Here is a 19,337-nt window from a genome sequence, read left to right as displayed (position 1 = left end):
AAAAATAAGAATTATTGAAATTAGCTTATAAATGTAATTTTCAATCTGTTATCTGTTTGCCTTTGAAAATTAGTTTGGGCTCAAAATTTGAAAACATAAGAATTTCCACATAGCGTTCAATAAAATTTTTTAAATATGGGAAAAATCTTGCCTTTGAGCTTAAAATAAACTTTAGCCAGGACTTGAAAGATTTTAAACAAGGCCAAAAGAATTCAGACTTTGATGAAGCAGAACTTAAACTGGAAATGGGTAATTCTTAGTATTATATCACTCAGGGCTTTTAGATGCCCGTGAGAGGCATGTCATATCTTGTGATAATGGGGATAGGAAATGCTGATGAAAATTTTGGCTGACAAGTTTTGAGGGTGTTATTTACAAATATATTAAAAGAATTTAACATAACATTCAGAGAAGACAATGGCACCCCACTCCAGTACTCTTGCCTGGAAAATCCCGTGGACGGAGGAGCCTGGTGAGCTGCAGTCCATGGGGTCGTGAAGAGTTGGACACGACTGAGTGACTTCACTTTCCCTTTTCACTTTCATGCACTGGAGAAGGAAATGGCAACCCACTCCAGTGTTCTTGCCTAGAGAATCCCAGGGATGGGGGAGCCTGGTGGGCTGCCGTCTATGGGGTCACAAGAGTCGGACACGACTGAAGCAACTTAGCAGCAGCAGCATAACATTATAGATTTCTGGGAATGGTTACTGGTTAATAACTTAGTTGCTTGTTTGAATTGTCTTAATGGTCATCACATTCTTGTGGTAGAAAGAATTTCTTTATGAAAGATAAATAACTACTTGCCTTAAGAAAAGGTATATGTCTTTTCCCAAACCAATTCCTGCCCTCCTATCTATATTACTTTAAATAGTTCTTTGGTTTTTTGACTGTGTTTTAATGACTCATTTTGCCTACTTTGAACGGCATTAAGAAAACTAACATTCTAAAGCAGTTTGTTGTTTGCAATTTACATAAAAAGTTTGTAGCGTAAGGGCTATTTTTTTTTTAAAGGTTCGGCAGGAATTATTGGAAGAATATGAACAAGTTAAAAGTATTGTCAGTACTTTGGAAAGTTTTAAAATCGACAGGCCCCCAGATTTCCCTGTGTCCTGTCAAGATGAACCGTTTAGAGATCCTGCTGTGTGGCCGCCCCCCGTACCTGCAGAACACAGGTAAGTGGAACTTCATGTTTGTTCTCCTTAGGTACTTCTTGAGTTAATTGATGTTCAGAGTGAAGAGAGTAAAGCTTTATTTGAACCAAGTATGAAAAACTCTTTGGGGCGGCATGTAAATTTAGTAGCTGTTTATAATTTTCACACATGTGTGTCTACAGGGTTTGTAGTTGATAAAGAACAGAACCATGTCATTTGTCATGTATCTTGCTTTTGAAATATTTTACTACTGTAATCATAACAGTAGAAATCCACTGCTGGTCCTAAAGTTTAGTTTAACTGATAAATTTATCAATTAAGCAAGTTCTTTTTAGATTTCATGATGTCAACATCAAAGCTTTTTTGCGTTAAAAGACTAACAACTTCAGATGAAATGGTGGACAAATTGGATCCATCTGGTTGGGCCTACAGCCGGTTTCCAGAATCTTAGTGTAGAAGGAACCTTACCTTTCCTTTAAGGTGGAAGGGTGAATCAGTAGTGTGGCAGTAAGGCTTGAAGTTTATCTCCTTGATGCTCAGCCTGTGCACCGTCTATATTAAACCTCTCTCTTCTTGTTCTTTGCTACTTTCCTGTCTTTGCAGTCTGTTCTTCCTCAAGGAACAGCCATAATCTCCATCGAAGCAATTCATAGTCATTCTTCAAGTCTCAGTTAAACTGTTTTTCCTCTTTGCAGCCTTTTCTGGTTTGCCCAGGCATGACAGTGTGTTCATCCCAGTTATGCTGTATTTCTTTGTCTCTTGACAAGGGTAGGAGTTTTGCAAGGGCAAGGACCATGGCTTTATTTACTCAACACAAATAACAAATAGCAAACTCCCCTGCTCACGCAGCATTTGGCACATATTAGGCATTCTGCCAACACTGAGTAACTTCATTAATTCTACAAGTAAGGACACTGAGGCCTGGGAGACCTTGACCTGTAAGTTAGGCTAGACCAGGAGCTGAGTTTAGTTCTTTGTGGCTTTCAGTCCCCTTTTTTTTTGTGTGTGAAGTCATATTGTGGTCCGAGTGTTGCATCACAGAAAATAAAATTTCCTTTTGATTAGTAGCTGTGATCATGTGTTTAGCTTGTTGATCTCTTAAAATTTTCGAAAAGCATTTAAAGAACTGTGAAAAGTAGTTAATTCATTTCTTCAGGAGTTTTTCCACTGAGTTAGATAATTTTATGATTCCCATTATAAAAACACAAGATGATTCTTTTCTAAGTATTTTATTGTTTTTGATGCCAGTGTGAATGGGATAATTTTATTTCTTTTTCAGATGTTTTGTTGTTAATATATTGAGGCACAACTGATTTTTTTATGTTGATCATATATCCTACTGAATTCATTGATTAGTTTTCAATAGTTTTCTGGTGAGCCTTTAAGGTTTCCTGTATTTAAGATCTTACCAGTTACAAATAATGACGATTTTTGCTTATTCTGTTCCAGTTTGGATGCTTATTTCTTTGTCTTGCCTAATTAGCTACAACTTTCAGTATTATGTTGAATAAGAGTGATGAGAGTAAGGGCATCCTTGTCTTGTTCCTGATCTAAGAGGAGAAACTTGCAGTTTTTCACTGTTGAGTATAATTTAGCTGTTGTCGTACATGGCCTTTATCATGTTGAGGTATGTTCCTTCAGCTTGTTGAGGGTTTTTCTTATGAAAGGATGTTGTATTTTGTCAAGTGCTTTTCTTCATCTGTTGAGATGATCATATGATTTTTATCTTTTATTCTGTTGATGTGAGAGATCATGCTTATTGATTTGTATGTGTTGAACCTGGCATCCCAAGGATAAATCCTACTTGGTCATGGTCTATAGTCGTTTTAATGTGTTGTTGAATTTGCTTTGCTAATATTCTGTTGAGAAATTTTGCCTCTGTATTCATTGAGGATATTGATTTATAGTTTTCTTGTCATGTCCGAATCTAGCTTTGGTTTCAGGGTAATGCTGGCTTCATAAAATAAGTTTGAAGTGTTCCCTCTTCTTCAGTTTTCTGGAAGGGTTTTAGATGGATTGGCATTAATTATGTTTAAATGTTTGGTAGAATTTTCCAGTGAAGCCATCTTGTTCTAGGAGTAACTTTCAGTGTAGGAAGTACCTGTTCTTAATTGCTAGAGCACCATGATATACTGCAGAAAGCAGTGGCCACAGATAGCAACTCTAATATCTGCGGCTCAAACTGAATAAAAAGTGTGGCTGGCATTTTCCCATTGATGAACAGTTTTCTGAAAACTTCTCATTAGAGAAACACCAACCCAGTTATTTCTTTTCTTTGACCTTCCTTAACTGCCTTGTAGCACAGATCTGATTTATTTTTATACTTATATTTTAAGCCTTATTCTTAATGAAAGTGAATGGACCAGAATATGTTTCTCCAAACCTCCTTCCTCCATACTAAATTTAAAAACGTTTCCCTTGTGTGTAGCCATTGTGTATATACATATTTTCTCTGTGGTCAGAAATCCTTAATAAAAGCAAATCTAAGACTGTATATTGCCTGGCAAAAAAAATTTCCATTTCCATATGTATCATCAACAGTGATGGAAAATCACCCAACAACACAGCAAGCTTCTATCAGTGAAGGAATGCTGTTTAATACCATGAGTAATATCATAGAATTAGGAGTTTTAAACTTTAAAATCTTTATATCAGCAAATCCACAGATCCTTTACCAAGTAATTATCAGCATAGTGATGTCTAAGTATGGCAGAATGAAGTAAACTTCATTGTAGCACAGAATGTGTGCATGTGCTGATAGAATTAGGGTTAAAAGTTACGGGAGATTGAATTTGTATAATTTTTTTCCTTTTACAATTTCATTTCTTCTACAGATCATATAAAACAAACGTAGCAAAATACCACCTAGAGCTAGTGAAAGTGAATGTAGCCCTTAGATATTCTTGGTGTGGTGGGAAGACACTTGATTCCATGAGATCTGAGTTTGAATTCTACTTCTGACACCTCCTTGATTTGTGACCTTGTACAAGTTATTTAACCTCTAAACATTTAGCTTCACTCTCTGTAAAATGGGGTGTTTACCTCATGAAATTAAGAAATTCTAATGTTTAAGACAGTAACTGGCATGTAATAATTAAAATGAATCATCAACTCTGAAATAAAGTGCTACAGTGTTCTTTCATGTAAATAGTAAGAGCTAACAGAATTTTAAAAATGATACTGCCTCATTCATAAAATCCCTCAAGGAATTTTATTTCCTTCTAGTACATTCTACATAAATCCTTAGTTTTCTGAAACATTTTGAATAACTCTGGCAGAGAGGATGTGGTTTTTGTTACTTTCCTACACATACTTGGTGATATTTGTGGGTATATTTTGACAAGTGTCTATATATCCTAATACATAATATATAATTCTGTGAAGCCCTTGATTAAATTCTTACTAGAGGGGGTAGGAGAAAAGGAAAATGAAGAATACTTAATGAAGTACTTAAAGATGCTTAAAGAAACTGAAAATGCTTAGTGAAATAAATAACGTAATTTAAAAAATTTCTCTCTGGTAATACCACACTGAAATTGCAGTGTGGGCCAGTCAGAAAATATAATTTACCTTGTTCTGTACAAAGTGTTTCCAGGATGCATCTGATGTTTGCCGTTAGCCACTAATTCGGAAGCCTTGCTTGTGGGTCTTTTTCACACAGCGCTGCTTCTGTTACCACTGGTGGTCCCTGGTGGTAGTTTGCCGTATTGTTCCAGGTTATACCTTGTATGTTGTGTGTCCTCTGAGTTTAATCATGATCCTATTTTAGATCACTAGCAGCTGCTTGGATAAATCAAAGCAGCCTTTTAAAATGAATTAGATTTATTGCCTTTGAATATGGGGGAAACTGAGCTACAAAAGTAGAATTATAATGGGAAGTACTGGCAATATTAGAATTAAACTCCAAAGAGATGGAGCTTCCAGATTATTCTTAGTGTCCCAAGTTAAAAGATATCTTGTGTTAATTACATTATTTTATAATATTTGCCATGTAAGTTTATCAAGCATAGTTTCTTTAATGAGGCTATTTAGAAATGATCTTTCCCAGTGAGACCTAAGGCCATGAAGTTAAGATTTTTCTGTATAGGAGCAGTATGTGACATAGATTATATTCAACGAAGTATTTTTTTATTCAACTTCGAAAATAATTGTGTTAGGTCTTTTAAAGTGACATGTTTTGGGAGAGATGGCGGTAGCAATAGGATACCCCAGCCTGAAAAGCGTCATCTGACTTCTTCCATTCAGGTTTAAAAAGATAACTCTAACAGGCCCTCTAATGCTGTTTCACCTGGAACCAAGGGAAATGGCATAATGTGTTTCTGCATACAGATAGGTGGGAAGACTGATTTTTATCAACTTTGTGCTCTTCTGTAGAATTTCAGCCAAGAGGAAATTCTTGTTGACTTGGTATTAAAATCGTTGCTTTATGTTTCTGTGGATACCCTAATAGGTGAAGTAACTGCTCACATATTAAAATCCCAGTTTGCACTGGAAAAAGCTCAGTCACGGCCAAGGTCGGGTACTGATACAGAGTACCCTACCTTCTCATCCTTACGGTGTCTCACCAAGGCTCTGGGAAACTTTCCTGGGGTTGGGAGGTGGGAGAGCAAGTTTCTGTATCAGTGCCACCACTAATGGAGTGGTCCTCCAAGTTAATTTCACTTCTACTGGCCTCAGTTTTCACCTCTTTAAAAATGTATATCATGATGGGATTGTTTTGTAAAACTGCTTTGAAGTCTTAGGAAGAAAAAAACACTACTATTGATGTATCCAACATCTATGTTAGGGGCTTCCCAGGTGGCTCAGGTGGCAAAGAATCTGCCTGCAGTGTAGGCCAGGTCCAAATCCCTGAAGTGGAGCTAGTATGAGAAATAATCCAGACGCTGTGAAAGCCTCGCCTAGGGTGCTGGCCCCTGTCGTATGCCAGGTGCTCTGCTGGGTGTCATTCCTTCTGTAGGGGTGTGGCGGGGTGCAGCCTTCCTGAGCTTGCAGTCTTGTAAAGTGGCGTGAGAGCCGTTAGTGAGCTAGGATTGGCTGGATATGGTGATTAATGAGCTTTAGAGAATGAGAGAAAAATTAGATAATTAAACATCTAGACAAAGCTGTTGAATAGGAATTGAAAGTGAGAGCCAGAGTTTAAGAGTGATTGGGATTAGTAGTTAGTTACTTGGGAATCATCAGCAAGTAAGGCATTTTAAGAAAGAAATTTTAAGGTCATTCTTCATATGGTAGAATAGGTTATTGCCTAATATGATGGGCAGGTTGAGATTATACTCACTTCTAAACATTCTGGAGTCTTAGTCTCTTCCAGAATTCTGTTTCTGGAGTATGGAGTATACAGACTGTGGTAGAATGTAGCTAGCAGTGCTGATTAACTATGATAACTGACATTTATTGAGTTTTTAACTGTGAACCAGATACTGTGCTGATAAACTCTCTACATGGTTTATTTCTTAATCTTCAACATCCACCCTCTAAAATAGGTACTATTAATATCATCCCCCCCCTTTTTTTTAGAAGAAATTGAAGTTTGAAGATTCTAAGCAACTTTCATCAAATGCTGCATGTAGGTTAAGTAAGATAAGGATTGAGAATTGGATTGGATTTAGCAGCGTGGAGCTCATTGGTGACCCTGATGAGTGATTTTGGTGGAATGGAGGGTGGGTTCAGAGAATGAAAGAGAGGAACTGGAATCAATGAGTACTTGCAGTTCTTTCAACAAGTGTTGTTGAGCACAGAAATTGAGTAGTAGTTGGGGAAGACATAGAATCAGAATTTGTTGTTTAGAGATGTTTGTGTGCTGATGTGAGTGCCGCAACAGGAAGGGGCAGAGTGATGGTGCAGGGGAGAAAGGGTACCGTGCTGGAGCAGTGCCCCCATGTAGGCCAGAGGAGACGGGGTCCCGTGTGCGGGATCAGCTGATCAGAGTAGCTGCAGGGAAGGCAGTCAGTTACGAAGAGAAGCCTCAAGATTGTCCGAGAGCGAGTGCAGGGGTGCAGGTGTTTTCCAGGGTCTAAATTCTCAGCTGAAGGGTCCCAAGAGTGGGACTTCCATTCCAACTGGCTACTCTATTTTATGTGAGCTTTCTAGGGAGCATTTGTCTAATTTTGTAGGACTCAGTGGTCACTCATTTGAAATTTTATTTTGGTATTCGAGGTGTTTATTACAATTAGTGCCTAAAAACATGGTATTTCTATCTTTTTTTTATGTTACAGAAAGGACAACTGAAAGATAGAAATTTTAATTCATTAGCGATATTCTAAGGAGTGAGAACAAGATAGTGGTGAGTCAGACTGAAATCATAACATGTTCATTTTGTTTCTTCTTTCTTGAAACAAGTCTTCGCCCTGCTGCACTCTGATTACCTGTCTTCTTCCCTCTTGGTTCCTTTGGCAACTGCTGTGATGCATACACTGCCTCTGTTGCCTTTCACTGCTTCTTGTTCTTACGAAGTAGGGATCCTGGATCTCTGTTCATTGCAGGATTGGGACTGAATTCTTAAAAGACAGCTTCCAAATTTAAAATGGAATGCCGAGCTCTCAAGAGTTACGGTGTTTAACAGGTGATTGTGTTCACCAGCTCTTTTCTCGGGAGTGCTCCTCTGCTGTGGGCTTCTGTGACACTGCTCTCTTCCCTTTCCCTTCTTGTCCCCCTCTCCCCGGCCCCGGGACTGTGGCCTTTTCTCCTCTTACGTCCTGCTCTTGTCATTCCCTGCTGCTATCCTGTGCTCTTCCTGTGTTCACTTCAGCTCCAGGCTGTTCTCACCCTGCTTTGCAGATGAGATGTTAGTGGTGGCGGGATTTTTGTCTGCTGGCTTGCATGAGCAGTCTAACTGTTGTTTGTACTGATAAAGATACCTTCTGTTTTCTCTCTCATTGTTTTTATGATTTTATTTTGTCTTGGTGTTAAGTAGTCTCACTACAGATTATCTAAGTGTGGATTTATTTTTATTTAACATGACTCAAGACTTAAACGCTTCTTTTGTTTCAGATTCTTTTTTATGCTTTTAGCCATTTTATAGTTCATAACTAATAGTTCTGTTGTTAGAAGTTATTTGGCATCTTATCTTTTTTGTTATTTCTGATGGCTCTTGTTTGTGGTCAAGTTGAGAGTGTCCCTTCGAAATTTGAGCCCTTCTGAGGATTGGCTTATTTAGAGGAATGTCGCTTCTTGGAGGGTCTATATTAGCCCCAGCCAGCTGCCTTGGGGATGTCACCTGCCTGGAACACTTTTAGGTAAATTTCTTGGCTTACGTGAGTGTGGAGCTAAATCACAAATCACATGTGTGCAGACCCCTGGTCACTGTTTCTAGGGGAGACTTGCGCTTACTCCGCACATAGAGAGCATAAGCTGGGACGGACAGACGTACTTCTTTCTTTCACGTGCATGTCTAACTGTGTCCTGTGAGAGTCCTGGCTTCACGCGCTGGTCTCCGGTCATCTTCGACAGTGTGGCCTCAGGCCTCACTATGTGCTCGTTAAAGCCTCAAGCCCTGAGCTGGCAGAGACCTGGGACCTTCAAGAACCACAATGCCATTAGCTATATTTTATTTATCTTTTGGCTGTTTTCTATTTCTCTTTATCTTCTGGCAAGATCACCTATGTATAAAGAGGGTATTTGTTACATTTTATTCAGAATTGCTATCTTTTTTTTTTAATGTTACAGGAAAAAACAACTAAAAGAAAATTCAAGTCATTAGAAATAAACTATATCTATATACTTATCTTAAGTTCTTGAGGGCCTTACCCTCCAGTTTATTGTTTTTGAGGACTCTTATTTATAGTTTAGTTGGGAACTCTTCTTCAGCAAGGCTTTAGTTGTAGGATTTATATGTGGCTAGAAAAGGGATGTCCAATACAATACATAAAATATGTATATATTTTTAGCTAAACTATAAGCTTCTTGAGTGCAGTGATTATTCATATTTTTTTGTATTCCCATATTTTGCAAATCAGTAGAATAATTTTAGAACTTGACTATAAGATAGACAAAGAACTGTGAGACATTTAAAATTCAACTGATAATATTTTAATATAATCTGTAAAAGTTGTATAGATTCCTGTGGTCTGTTTCTATACACTGTTTTTATATTCTGAAACAGTGCTGTTGTCATCTAGTTTTAAGGTCTTTAGAGTTAGGCAGAAGAAAGGTATTTTAAGTATTTTAAGTTCAAAGTTCTTTAGAGTTAAATAGAAAAGGCAAGGGCCAATCTTTAGACCCAAAGAAAAGCAAAGTAAAATTAATAAATTATCACCCTGCCTGGGAGTGGTGGCATCCTACCATTAGACTAAATAATCAGTGATGTTATCATCCCCTTTCCCACGCTATCTTAGAAGTGATAGAATGACTGGCTTAGCAACTTTTTGAATGAGGCTTAGTGCGTCCCATCAGAGTCTCTGACAAGAATTTAGTCACTGTCCTTGCTGAAATTCCTAGTTGTGGGTGACGTCAAAATGCTAAGAGGACAGCCCCTATGATAGTTAAATGGGATTGTATAATATTTGGTGTGAGAAATGTGTCTGCAGCCCCAGATCGCATACATTTTAAGTTTCTGGCTAAATGTCATCTGGGTTAACTCGGACGGTAATTATCTTCTGTATCGGGTAAGTATCTTTAAATTCCAGTGCCATTAGAATGAAGAAAAAAAATGTCTTAAGAGAATCAAAATTGTAATAGTAGTATTTTTTTGGTTAAGAGATATGTACATATTTATTATTTTTATGTACTTGTAATATAAGAAAATATGGCTATTGAGAGTGATAAGCATGCAAATCCAATCAGGTGTATTATGGAATAATTAAGATCTGTGATTTTTACATAAAAATTTGTGTTAAGTACTTTGGCGGAATGTTTAGGAGAATTTGAGGCTTACCTCATTTCATTTGTAAGTTTAAGTTACTAAGTTTATGAAACTATGTATATATAAGCTATGCTTTGTTGAGAAACATAATTGAAGAACTAAGAAGATTGTGAAATATATTATATTTATAATCGTAGGTTAAAATATTGAGTGGTATTTAATTAGCTAGGTTTTAAATGGCAGCAAGTATTATTCAGAAGCCTCTTAAAAGTGACTTCTAAAATCTGCTGCTTTTATGCATAGAAAAAAATTTGTAAACAAATCCACAAACTTTAAGGACTAACTGAATTTTTTATATTTTTAACTTTAATAAGGTGAATATTAAAAAAAATCAAAGTAGACCTCTGAAGAGATTTTCCTCCTTGAGGACACAGAACTACTCATATCAGCATGGCTGGCAGTTCTCCTTGAGTTCTGAATGGGATTGATTTGCTCGTTAGATAATGAGGAAAAACTTAACCCAATATACAAAAGCCTTTTATATTATGTAGTGTAGTGTCTTGCATTCATCAAAAGTTCAGGTATTTGTTTTTATCTCCAAACAGTATCTGGCTTTTCTTGGAATCCTACTGTCTGTGTTCTTGTAGCTTACTTTTTCACCCAGCATTATGGTCCTGAGATTGATCTATTGTTACTGCACATGGCTGTGATTTATGTTCACGTATATATAGTATCCCATTATTGTGTATAATGATTCATGCATCTGTTCTGATTCTGGACCTTTGGGTTATTTCATGGTATTTACCAATCAGCAGTGCCACCACTCCCAGACAGGCACATTTACATACAACATTGATGATTAATTTTGCTTAGAAAGGAAGAATTGACTTTTGAAGGAAATCAGGGTTGTTTGCACATGATAGAATAAGGCACTCTTCTTCCCATTCCTACAAGGAGGTATCCTCCCATGGGAGAGCTGAGCTCTGCGTAGACAAGCTGCTTGTTTCTCTACAGATTGCCAATGCTTCTCTGATTTGAAATGCTGTAAGCTAGGAGGGTGTCAGCTTAGGTTAGACTGTCGGGGCAGAGGTTGATGATGCTGTGGCAGGTAGGGGTTGAGTCGCTCAGTCGTGTCTGTCTGACTGTGACCTCACGGACTGTAGCCTACCAGGCTCCTCTGTCCTTTGGATTCTCCAGGCAAGAATACTGGAATGGGTTGTCATTTCCTTCTCCAGGGGATCTTCCCAACCCAGGGATCAAACCCGTGTCTCCTGTATCTTCTGCACTGGCAAGTGGGTTTATTACCACTGAGCCACCAGGGAAGCTCTGATGATGCAGTGCAGCCCTACTAGGAATAAAGTCTTTTTTAAAAAAGAGACCAGTGAAACCAGCCTTGAGACACTGTTTAAACCTGGAAGCTGTCACTGAGTCCTTAAATTGAAGCATGACATTGTGCAGTGATGCACTAGTGGAGGAATAAGTACAGACAGTCAAGGATGTCCTTTGGGAAGCTGACATAGTCTGTTTCAGATGTAATACTAAACTGCAGTGAGACGGACCTGAAGACCTGCAGAGCACAGGCAGGCTTTCTGTGCCACTCTGGACTGGCCACCAGTGGCGGGTCTGGCCTCTGAGCAGTTTCATGCAGGCCGGGGATAGGCTCGTCAGAATATTGAGCGGCAGGACAGGGTCGGCAGTAGCACTCTTGGAGTGCCGCCTGTGTATGAGCTTGGAAATAATTCCTCTCGCAGCACAGCTTTACTGACCTGGATGTGTGTGCAAAATGGACTACAGCAGGACTCCTCCAAGACTGCTAAATAGCCGGCCGAGGTGGGAAGGCACAAGCTGAGGAGGCAGAAGAGCTGTTTGAGGATTCACTGCAGTTCTCCTCTCCTCACGGAGGCCTAGCAGGGCCAGCCCAGCAGCCGCGCAGCAGCCCGTTGCGCAGCTGTAAAGGACAGGCTTGCTGTTTGCCAGCGAAAGCCTCAGGCCGGCTGTGCCTCGGAAGAGCAGGACCACAAACAATGACAGACGACTTAAATAGCAGGCGCAGCTGCTGACAGAAGGCAAACACAAGTCAAGTGTGTTCTGCATAAGGAGGTTGTTGGTTGCATTTGATTGTCTTTGGCCACGAATCTGATTCAGGAGAGATATTTATATACATGCAGATATGCATTTACTGTTACGTATATATGTATTTACCATTTTATATATATTTACTGTTTTTTATATATATGTAGAGTAATAATGTTCTGCTCACCTACTTGACACCTCTTCATCAAAAAGGAAGTTCAGTCAAAAAACAATGGTTGCAATGAAATACTAGGAACAGAGCAGTGTAGCATTTTTCTTTTTTTTATTCTTTGCCAGTCTCATCACATTTTCTTTTATCTTACTGGGAGTCAGAATACTTAAAAGACTAATAATGTGCTAGAAGCAAAAACATAATAATGCCTTTAAATTTGAAAATGTCGTATAACCATTTCACTATACAAGTTTTTGAGTTCCTTTCCTGTGGATTTTTTTTCCCACAAGATTGCTCTTTCATCTTTGTCTTCTCTGAGGGCCTAGCACAGTAGAGGCTATCTGCCTCCTAAAGGGTGTCTGGGTGTTCAGTACATAATTGTTTAATTGGATTGAATTCCAAGGACTCCAGTGTCAGTGTGTGGTAACCCAGTAGATAGACACACATTTTCCACCAGGCTCTCTCATCCGTAACAGTTTTCATGCGGTGGTCTGATTCCAGTGGTTTGAAGATGCTACAGTATGTTACCCATTTTTCACCTTGAGTTTGCAGCCTTCCTGGCTTGTCATCCATTTTCCTGGGTTTATTGAGTTGTACACATGTGAGCCTTCCCTGATATCAGAGAGAGAAACTTCCATGATGAGTTAGATGAATTAAAAGCAAGAAGCTGGAAAAGAGATAATGATAGATTTGGCATGTGGGTCGAAAAAGGGATATACATACGGAATGTGAAGGGCTACAAATACAGGTGGAACTGTAGAGAGAGTAAAGGTAGAAAACAGAGGCAGAGACAGCTCAGGAAATTAGACACAAAGTGACGGCGTCTGGGCCAGCACCCAAAGAGGGGCAAGTAGGTACTGTGCTGAGGAGCCCTCCGACTTTACTATTTGAAGAAGATACATTTCACATGACATGAGACAAAGTGTGCTACTTTGTCAGCATAGTTATATGTTTATAAAAATTATTTTTTAAAATTGCCTTGTAATTGACATACTACGTTAGTTTCAAGTGTACAGCGTCATGATTCAATATCTGTGTGTATTGTGAAATGGTCTCCACTATAAATAGAATTAACATCTTTTGCCGCATGTAGTTATCAGAATTCTTGATTCACATTTGGGGGCCTGTATAATTTGAATGATTCTTGATTTTTGACACCTTCAAAGCATGAATTTTAGATACACCTAAATTAAGATTTCATTAAGCCTTGCTATTTGTAATTTGATGAATAAAATGCTGGGTTTTTTCCAATACAGAAGCAGAGAAAATAATTTTGGTTGTAAAGGATAAACTGGTAAGCTATGCAGATAGACATATTTTCAATTCTTGTCTTTTCAGCTCTTAATACTTTTTTTTAAAAGTTACTTGTTTGGTTTAGGACAGTAATGAATAAGGAAATGATACTCTATTACACTATTAAGATTATAAGATGGGAGTAGTCTGTATTGCCCTCTGTTGGTGATTAATTGTTACTCTGACAAAGTAATTGCTGTTATATATATCATTTATATCTATTTGATATTTGTATCAACCAGGATTTTTACAGAAAAGTACTTTCAAAAAGTGACCTAATAGTTGTGACCATGAATTGGCAAAAGGGGAACAACTGACTTTGTGGGCTAATTGATTTAATAGTTTTATTAACTGAGGTAGTATTGAAGTACTTTGCCTTTTTTTTTGGTTAGAGCTCCACCTCAGATAAGGCGTCCCAATCGAGAAGTAAGACCTCTGAGGAAAGAGATGCCAGGAGGCGGCGCCCGGGGACCCGTAGGCCGAGCACATCCCATATCTAAGAGCGAGAAGCCCTCCACCAGCAGGGACAAGGACTGCAGAGCCAGAGGGAGAGATGACAAGGCAAGCCTCCCTCTTCCTGACTCATTCACTTTAAGCCCATGACCTTTGGTGCATATTGTAATTTTTGTAGGCTTGGTTTTAACATGGAAGAGATATGAAAAAGAACTCTGAATCAAAAACTTATGCAGTCTTTGCATTTTGAAGGCCATTCTGCAATGCCAGTAAACTCAGAGATGTATTAAATAAACACACACACAAATTTATCTGTACAAATCTTAAGTAAAATGGAGCTTTTGTAGAAATATTCAAAATAAAGTTTTAAAACTTAAAAAAATATTTTAGCTAGTATTCTGAAGTAAAATGAACAATAAATGAAACATAACTGTAGGGGAAAGATTTATAAGGAAATAGATGTATATATAGTCTTCACAGAATAAGACAGTGGATACAGTTTATTACTGATACAGATTTTTAAAACTTAGATTTATCTGTAAATTTTTGAGTAGATTTTTTTTCCTTCATGAGAAAATTTCCTTCAGTATATACGTTTATCTGGGAAATTGATTGGTGAATAAACATAATACCGGGTAGAGATTCTGTGCTGTGCTTCAGTTTAGTTGCTCAGTCGTGTCCAACTCTGTGACCTCATGGACTGCAGCACGCCAGGCTTCCCTGTCCATCACCAACTCCTGGAGCTTGTTCAAACTCATGTCCATTGAGTCAGTGATGCCATCCAACCATCTCATCCTCTGTCATCCTGTTCACCTCCTGCCTTCAATCTTTCTCAGCATCACGGTCTTTTCCAGTGAGTCAGTTCTTTGCATCAGGTAGCCAAAGTATTGGAGCTTCAGTTTCAGCATCAGTCCTTTCAATGAATATTCAGGACTGGTTTCCTTTAGGATTGACTGGTTTTATATCCTTGCAGTCTAAGGGACTTTCAAGAGTCTTCTCCAACACCACAGTTCAAAAACATCAATTCTTTGGTGCTCAGCTTTCTTTATGATCCAACTATCACATCCACAGATGACTGTTGGAAAAACCATAGCTTTGACTAGACCGACCTTTGTTGGTAAAGTAATGTCTTTGATTTTTAATATGCTGCCTATGTTTGTCATAGCTTTTCTTCCAAGGAGCAAACGTCTTTTAATTTCATGGCTGCAGTCATCATCTGCAGTGATTTTGGAGCCCAAGAAAATAAAGTCCGTCACTGTTTCCATTGTTTCCCCATCTATTTGCCATGAAGTGATGGAACTGAATGCCATGATCTTAGTTTTTTGAATGTTGAGTTTTAAGCCAGCTTTGCACTCCCCTCTTTCACTTTCATCAAGAGGCTCTTTAATTGCTCTTTGCTTTCTGCTATAAGGGTGATGTCAGCTGCGTAACTGAGGTTATTGGTATTTCTGCTGGCAATCTTGATTCCAGCTTGTGCTTCATCCAGCCTGGCATTTTGCACGATGTACTCTGCATATAAGTTAAATAAGCAGGATGACAGTGTATAGCCTTGACATATTCTTTTCCCAATTTGGAACCAGTCTGTTCCATGTCCGGTTCTAGTGGTTGCTTCTTGACCTGCATACAGACTTCTCATGAGGCAGATAATGTGGTCTGATATTCCTGTCTCTCTAAGAATTTTCCACAATTTGTCATGGTCCACACAGACAAAGGTTTTACCATAGTCAATAAAGCAGAAGTAGATGTTTTTCTGGAACTCTCTCGCTTTTTCTGTGATCCAGTGGATGTTGGCAATTTGATCTCTGGTTCCTCTGCCTTTTCTAAATCCAGCTTGAACATCTGGAAGTTCTCAGTTCATGTACTGTTGAAGCCTAGCTTGGAGAATTTTCATTACTTTGCTAGCATGTGATGAGTACAATTGTGTGGTAGTTTGAACATTCTTTAGCATTGCCTTTCTTTGGGATTGGAATGAAAACTGACCTTTTCCAGTCCTGTGGCCACTTCTGAGTTTTCCAAATTTGCTGGCATGTTGAGTGCAGCACTTTCACAGCATCATCTTTTAGGATTTGAAATAGCTCGACTGGAATTCCATCACCTCCACTAGCTTTGTTCATAGTGATGCTTCCTAAGGCCCCCTTGACTTGACACTCCAGGACGTCTGACTCTAGGTGAGTGATCACACCATTGTGGTTATATGGTAATTGGTTTAAGTAATTGATTGAATTACTTAGTAGCAAATGGCCATTTTTTGAATATTTTCATTCTCATGCTTGAGTCTAGGAATGTCTGATATGGAGAGATATAAACTGGATTGAAGTATTCTTTTGAGAAATGTGGATCGGTAGTTATACAAATAAACAATGACCTAAAAAAAAAATCTCTTTATTGAAGAAAAGTATATTATATTATACTATAATATACTATAATATACTATAGTATAGTATAATATACTATAGTATAGTATAATATGCTATACCATACTATACTATTATACTATATTATAGTATATTATAAGGGTAATATTTCATGAATGATGATCATCTAACTAGTAATATACTGGTAAATGTCTAATAACTAGATTTTTTGAAAGAAAAAGTTGTATGTATTCAAGTATGCATACATATTCACACAAATTATAAATCTCATAATAAAGGATGTACAACATATAATTTATACAAATAATAAAATATGTAAGACTTTATTGTAAACTTTTATAGGGCCCATGGACCCCCATGAAATGCCTTTGCTGCTTTTTGCTTAACTCTTGCACCTGTAGGTACCTATGGTTGTAGTTGACAGATGATTAGGAATGTAGTTCTGACAGGATTTGGTTGATACTTTGTTTTTATTAGTGAGTCAGTTGAAAATGAAACAACAGAAACATATGTCAGAACTTCTCTCCTCTATCAATCATGTGAACAACTTTGATGAATCATATCATGGTTTTCAAATACTGAAAACTTATTTCCTTAATTGTTTGTGCTATTTACATTGTAAGAACTATAGAAATGACACATGCTTTAGTTTAATATTTCCCCCATTAGTTTAAGACTAGACAGTTAACAGAACAAGAAATCAGGTCCCCGTTTTGTAATAATTGCTGGTTTCTCTGGTATAAACACTTCCACTATGACTGGATCCAGGCTGCCAACACGAGATCACTGAACTCAGAGTTGGCATGAGTAGCAGCCTACCATTCTGCAGTGTAGACGCGGTACAGTACATAGGTGATAGTTCAGTAGTTGGCGGTGAGGAGTTTGGAGTAATTACTTCTTCTGTTTTTAATATAATTTATTTTAAGTTTGTATGATCTTTACCAATGGCTGTTTTTCACAGTTGGCTTGAAAAATTCCTGAAAATTTAATAACTGGCTCTTGCAAACCAGTAAGAGTCAGCTTAGACTGATTGCATGCAACCTCTGTAACTACTGTGTAATCCGTTTAACTATTGCTCAGGGGTCAAAAATAGAGCATTGAGCTCCTCAGAAGCCATACTCATGATCCCTTCTGATCTCTGCCACTTACTGCTTTCCCAAAGAGAACCACTCTTCTGGTTGCAGTTAATCTAGCAGGTTAACCGAAACCACAGCTATTCACTCATATTTGATATTTCCTATTTTAATTGATCTGTTTGTCAAGAAGGATAGTTGTCACCCATTTTGTTGGTCTCCCAGTATCACCCAAATAAATTATTAGTTTTAGTTTCCTAGTTTTGCTTTTTAGTCACCTCACCATTTTGAGTTGAAAAAGATCTAGAATCTTCTTTGGAGTACTTACTTTGTATTCAGGTCTCATGTATACTATTGAGAAACTTTGGGTGGGAGGGCAAGTGGTTTGACTGACTTTCTACCCACGTATCTTCTTCTGTGAATTGAGAGCCTTTACTTTGCTGCTACAGGCTTTTATTTCCCTGTTTCTCCTTCTTTCTCCAGCCCACCATTTTTCCCACATAGCAACTACAAGGGTCATTTTAACATGAAATCAGATTCTGTCATTGCCCTTCTTCAGTCAGTCAGTCAGTTCAGTTGTTCAGTCGTGTCCGACTCTTTGCGACCCCATGAATCGCAGCACGCCAGGCCTCCCTGTCCATCACCAACTCCCGGAGTTCACGCAAACTCACGTCCATTGAGTCGGGGATGCCATCCAGCCATCTCATCCTCTGTCCTCCCCTTCTCCTCCTGCCCCCAATCCCTCCAAGCCCTTGTTAGCAAGTTTCCAAAATTTCCCCATTTACTTAGAATAATAAAACCTAAACAGCTCCCCATGGCCTAGAGGGCCCAGTGTGCTGACTTCTGACCATCTTTCCAACCTATTCTTATTTTTTAAAAATACTTTATTTTTATTTTTTTGGTGACACAGCACAGCATTCAGGATCTTAGTTCCCCAACCGGGGATCAAACATGTGCCCCCTTCAGTGGAATCTAGGAGTCTTAGTGGACTGCCAGGGGAGTCCCCCTCCAGCCTATTCTTTTTGCTCAGTACCTTTAACTATACTGACCACTCGTTTTTTTCATAGCACTTCACAGTTTATGTGTGTTTGGCATTTACTTGTTAACTTTCTGCCAGTAATCTATCAGATAATCTTATTTTCATGCACTGATCTTACACTGAAGGCACAGTAGAATGTCTTGGACATAGATAGTCATATATTTATTTTTCTTAAAATCCTATGCTTCCTGTTGCTTCCGGACAAGTGTACACCTTTTACTTTCCCTTGATAGTGTTTATTAAATCCTCCCCACCACTTGATATTCATATTAAAATGACTCTCTGCCTGTATTTTTAAATATTTTTTTTTGGTAAGTCTCAAATTACAATGTCATATCAAAGCTTGTTAAATCCCAGATATATCAGTTTCTGTTTCATTCTCTGGTTGATTTATTTTTAGAAGAGTTTTAAAAACGATTACAGTGTTCGCAGTGATATGTTTGAGTGTGACTAGCCTTGGCCCATCTTTATTATAAAATATGTTCTAGGCTGAGCTAATTTTAAATTTGTTGACATTATCTTTGTTGTGTAAGCATGCCCAGAATTTACTCCTTTTAAGTGTCAATATTGGGATCCATCATCTGAAGTATAAGAATCTTCCTAAAAATTCAGTTTCATATCATGCTAACCAGAGACAGTAAATTATTCATTTTGGAGTCAAGCTACCAGAGTACTGTTTGGTCATTTACCCAATGACTTAAAGAACTGGAGCGTCTGCCCACAGGGAGCCATTTAGTTCTCTCTGCACTTAGGATTTCTAGTTTATGGTTTATCTCAGATGGAGTGTGGTAGGCGAGGTTCATCCTGTTCTCTCTCTTCAGATTGAAGCTCAGGAAATGGATTAGTGTTTGGACCATTTTTCCTTCATTTTTGCCTTAACAGTAACTGTGGGGCTGAAGCTCCAGGGA

At 38.2% G+C, this 19,337-nt stretch overlaps 1 protein-coding gene across 4 annotated transcripts in view; it reads left to right on the top strand.

The window, feature by feature from the left end:
- Positions 1 to 19,337, top strand: part of KATNAL1 (katanin catalytic subunit A1 like 1) — a 53,593-nt gene that overhangs the window by 14,369 nt on the left and 19,887 nt on the right. For all 4 annotated transcript variants that reach the window (XM_018056612.1, XM_013968244.2, XM_013968246.2 and 1 more), the window contains exons 3-4: positions 1,012 to 1,172; positions 13,882 to 14,050. In XM_018056612.1, the coding sequence (XP_017912101.1) occupies positions 1,012 to 1,172; positions 13,882 to 14,050 (330 nt within the window). The remainder of the gene's footprint in view (positions 1 to 1,011; positions 1,173 to 13,881; positions 14,051 to 19,337) is intronic.

This window comes from Capra hircus, chromosome 12 (assembly GCF_001704415.2).
Source record: "Capra hircus breed San Clemente chromosome 12, ASM170441v1, whole genome shotgun sequence".
Lineage (NCBI taxonomy): Eukaryota > Metazoa > Chordata > Mammalia > Artiodactyla > Bovidae > Capra > Capra hircus.
Note: the sequence above shows the minus strand (reverse complement) of the source record. Positions and strands in the feature narration are given on the sequence as shown.